General features: G+C 38.6%; 1 protein-coding gene across 1 annotated transcript in view; it reads left to right on the top strand.

The window, feature by feature from the left end:
* The first annotated feature begins 586 nt into the window (after nt 1-586).
* Nucleotides 587-4,067, top strand: part of SLC4A10 (solute carrier family 4 member 10) — a 3,247,445-nt gene continuing 3,243,964 nt past the window's right edge. Inside the window, exon 1 of the mRNA XM_044074780.1 lies at nt 587-1,044. Within this exon, the coding sequence (XP_043930715.1) occupies nt 997-1,044 (48 nt within the window). The 5' untranslated portion in view covers nt 587-996. The remainder of the gene's footprint in view (nt 1,045-4,067) is intronic.

Below are 4,067 nucleotides of genomic sequence, written 5' to 3'. Positions count from 1 at the left end.
CTTCACTGAACAAAGTATTATCAAAATTCAGGACACGTAAATTTACAACCCTCCGCTCCATCCCAAAACTTAATCGGCATGCACACAAACGCTGATCTTTGGACCTGAACAACAGTGTTATTAATTAATTGATTTATGCATTCATTTTCGGTTTTGTGTTTAGGCAAAAAGAAAAAGGTTACCGTTTAGTTCTCGAGGTCTCTATCTGAAACGACCAAAACTTGCTAACGCTAAAAAGGGCTAGTGTTGGAACTTGTCCTGCAGCCCCTTAATTCGGCTATACGTGTTCATCTCTCTTCCCCGTATTGCTCTCATTTGCATTAAGTTAAGTGGTAGTGTGCCATCTATTACAGTGCAATTGTTATTAGTCGTCGATAACATACTTATGTATAAGCTCAAGCTATCAACGCAGACACAAGGGTACAACAGCCTCAGAATGACGGACTTAACATATTTCTTGGCATTATTCATGCTAGGATGTAGTAGTCCGTTCACTTTAGTGGGCAAAACGTTTGTCAGGCTTAAAGAAAACATACAGTGACTAACACGTACCGCGTCTTATTCATGCTGACCACTGACCAGCACACCTGTCCGTTTACACCTGTAGGGTTTCTAAATGGAAGCGCGCCCCCTAAAGACAGGGTAACGGACACTATAAAGCGGCGTTTGTCGAAAAAAAATCTCTTTTTCGTTTCTGGGAGGTGGGGATTTGAATCGCGGTGGATTATTCTGGTGCATGGTTTTAATCCTCTGTTACAAAAGCTTAGTGCTGGCCATTCTGTGTCAGCAGAGCAGCAGCAGCAGGACTGTAGCGAGCCGGTCGCCGCGTGAGAGAACCCAGCGCCGCTGGTAGGAAGGTGCTTGTGACGACAGCAGAAGGAGCTGGTGCGCGCCGCGTCTGCCTCGCAGCTACCTGACACGAATACTGAGGGAGCTCGCTTTAGAAGCGGGGACATCCAGAAATAGGTGCTACCCAACACACAGCTAACCCAAAACATGGATGCCAAGGACCAAGGAGCCCAGATGGAGCCCCTCTTACACACGGTGAGAAACAAGCGTGCATCAGGGGAAATGCATTGATTTGAGAATGTGAACTCATTATTGTGGGGTGACAGTTCGCGTCATTATGGGATGAAATAAGCCTTGACTTTGAATGCTATATGTGCTGGTCCGCTTTTGTGCTCATTTTAATATGCTGTTTGATAGATGACAATGCTTGTATTCGCTCATGTCAATAGATTCTTTGTTTCTGCACACCGTGAAAGCAGACCACCACTGATATTGCTTTTGCCGGCAGCTCAGGCGGGGGGCAATATGTATATTTAAATGTCACCAGCATCAGTGCTATCTTATTTTTATCCCTGTTCCATTGGTACACCTGTATCATCTTTGGCTTCTTCTGAAGTGATAACGTGCTTGCAATTTCTTGCTGCTGGAGAGCCGCACAATACGCAACACACAAAATGTGGATTTGACGCAGTTTACTGATAGCTTTGGGGTCGGTCCCACTACCTAGCTTAGCGACATTGTACGTTATATTGTATAATATGAACATTTAACGTAAAAGAAATGAAATGTGCTTGCGTGAGGAACGGTGACTATGACGCAGTCTCATGTACTTCTCGGTGGTAGGGGGGCACTTTTGACTGTATATCCACAGGGGGTCATCGGGTGCTTTTTTGCAGCAAGTTGGAACAATAGCAGGCTGAATGGTAAGGCAATCATGTGGAGCATTCATAGTGTATGCAAGCTACAGTGAAAATATAGGGGATCCATTGCATAGTTTGATGTGCTCACTGCATAACTAAAGATGATGGTAGACTTCCTTTTTCCACTTTTGTCAAAGCGAGTAAACAGCAAACCATACTTTACTGTCTGAAATGCTGACCTATATTTTGGCATGTTACACCTGCAGAAACTTCTTATCCATTAATTCTTATATACCCATGTTGGAAATGGGGGAAATGTTGGAGAGATAATGATGGAAGATATGTTTGGTATGATGCAGTGATTTGTTTGGCAAGAATATCACGACAATAATTTTTTAAGGGGACTGGAACATTTTCTGATTCTCCAAAGCTGTAGATTAACCCCTTTAAGAAATTATTCCATCAGTCATCATCGTTTTGGTTTCAGAAACAACTAAACATTTTGGCATAACCACAGATACATCACAGTGTGTGCCATTTTTCTCAAAGTTGTTTGCACTATATAATTAGTTAACAAAATCTGAGCTGATTTAACAGGTCTGACATTATTTAATTCATAGCTTGAGGACAATTTTATTTTCCATGCTCCATTATCTATAGCATTGCTCCCCCATAAAGAAAAAAAAAACACCCTCCAAAAAGAAAATAAAAAGTTGTGAATTACATAAGAAGGCTATGATGGAGAAAACATGAATGTTATACATAATCTTGTGTGGAATATACCTGAGTTGCCACATTAATGTTTTGCTGAGCTTTATCTGGCCTGACATTTTAGTGCAAGTAAATTTGAATTAGTGGCATGGAAAACATAAATGAAGACATGCATGCCAGATGCAACAGAGCCTGAACATTTTGTTAGTTCTGAGGCTGAGTTTAGAGATAACTGGTCGTGTGCTTTGTCTAAAGTTATTGTGATATTTGTATAAAATGGAGCTTTTCTTCATGGGCCTCCTCTTGAAAGTGACCTGTTTGTCCAGCTAAAATATCTAAGTAAAAATGCAAATAAATATGTGCACATCTATAGGTGTGCATCTGTGTATATATTTATCTATATTTGTCTAGCTGTGTATATGAGTGTTATATGGTATATAATATGTATATGGTATATAATATGTTATATGTTTATAATAAGGTACTAGTAGCTACCTAAAGTCCAGCAACAAATCTGGAGATAGCTTGTTCTCAAGCTCTATTGGTAACTCTTGGAACACTCTTCCAACTGAACTAACAGCCCTTTCTTCTACCCCACTTTTCAAGAAGCAGTTAAGAATCTTCCTTAAAGCCCAATGCCTTTGCCCATGCACAAATCCTGACTGACACTTTCTCCCCTAGCAGGACCATTCTTTACTATCTATTTTTAACATGCTATTTCAGGTGCTCTGATATTCTCTCTTAATTCTTACTGTAGTAGCTCACCTCCTAAGGTTTGATAAACTTTATAAACAATGCTACCCTCAAACAAAATGTTTTATTAATCCTTATACTCAAAATTTTTAACTTATTTAGTTGGGTATGTTGGTATGTTACTGTAACAGTGCTATATAAATGTTCCTGTATTTGAAATGTTTTACCTGTCTGATATCTGTATTGTATATGGTCAAGATTTCTGTCTTGTAAATTGTCTTAATGTGGAGCTTTTCTCCCCAGGTCTCCGCTGAAAATGGATATACATCCAGTCGGACTTTCCCGGTCAACAAATTTAAAATAAATAAATAAATATGAGTTATGGCTGCACACATTTTATCACTTGGTGAAATGGTGGTGTTTTCCATTGCTGGTTCAGTTTGTCAAATCATGTAATGCTCAACGGTCATTATATTGACTGTTACCTAATTTAGTGTTTTTTGCCCTTATTTTAAGTTTGTGCGAACCTATGTATGAGTGCTGTATGAGTTATAAATGAATACATTTAATTCTGTGTTGAAGTGGTGGTGTTTTTCACTGGTGCAGTTTGTTGAATTATGTAATAGTCCAAGTTCATTATATCAGCCATTACATAAATCAAGGGGTTTGCCCCTTTTTTTCATGTTGAGTGATTGTGGTGTTAGCGCATTTAATTTCCATGGGTGTGGAGGAAGAAAAACACATGGAAAAGGTTGCTTTTTGTTTTACTTTTCTTGCAAATGTAACCTATTGGTTTACATTTGCAGTTCATTTTTTTGTGATGATTTCAATGGTAATTAATGGTAAACACTGATGAGTTTGATGTTTTGTGTTTCAAACTTAGTGGCTATACACACAAAAAAAAATAAATAAATAAAAATAAAAGGCTGTTGAAGGATTAAAATTTTAAACAAGATTAAATGAAAGGTTTCATCTTTTTATTTCAGGATGTTTAAATACAATAAAACACCATGG

Source organism: Protopterus annectens, chromosome 6.part0 (genome assembly GCF_019279795.1).
Source record: "Protopterus annectens isolate FY-2018-M chromosome 6.part0, PAN1.0, whole genome shotgun sequence".
NCBI lineage: Eukaryota > Metazoa > Chordata > Ceratodontiformes > Protopteridae > Protopterus > Protopterus annectens.
The sequence above is the reverse complement of the archived record's forward strand: the minus strand, read 5'-3'. Positions and strand labels throughout refer to the sequence as shown.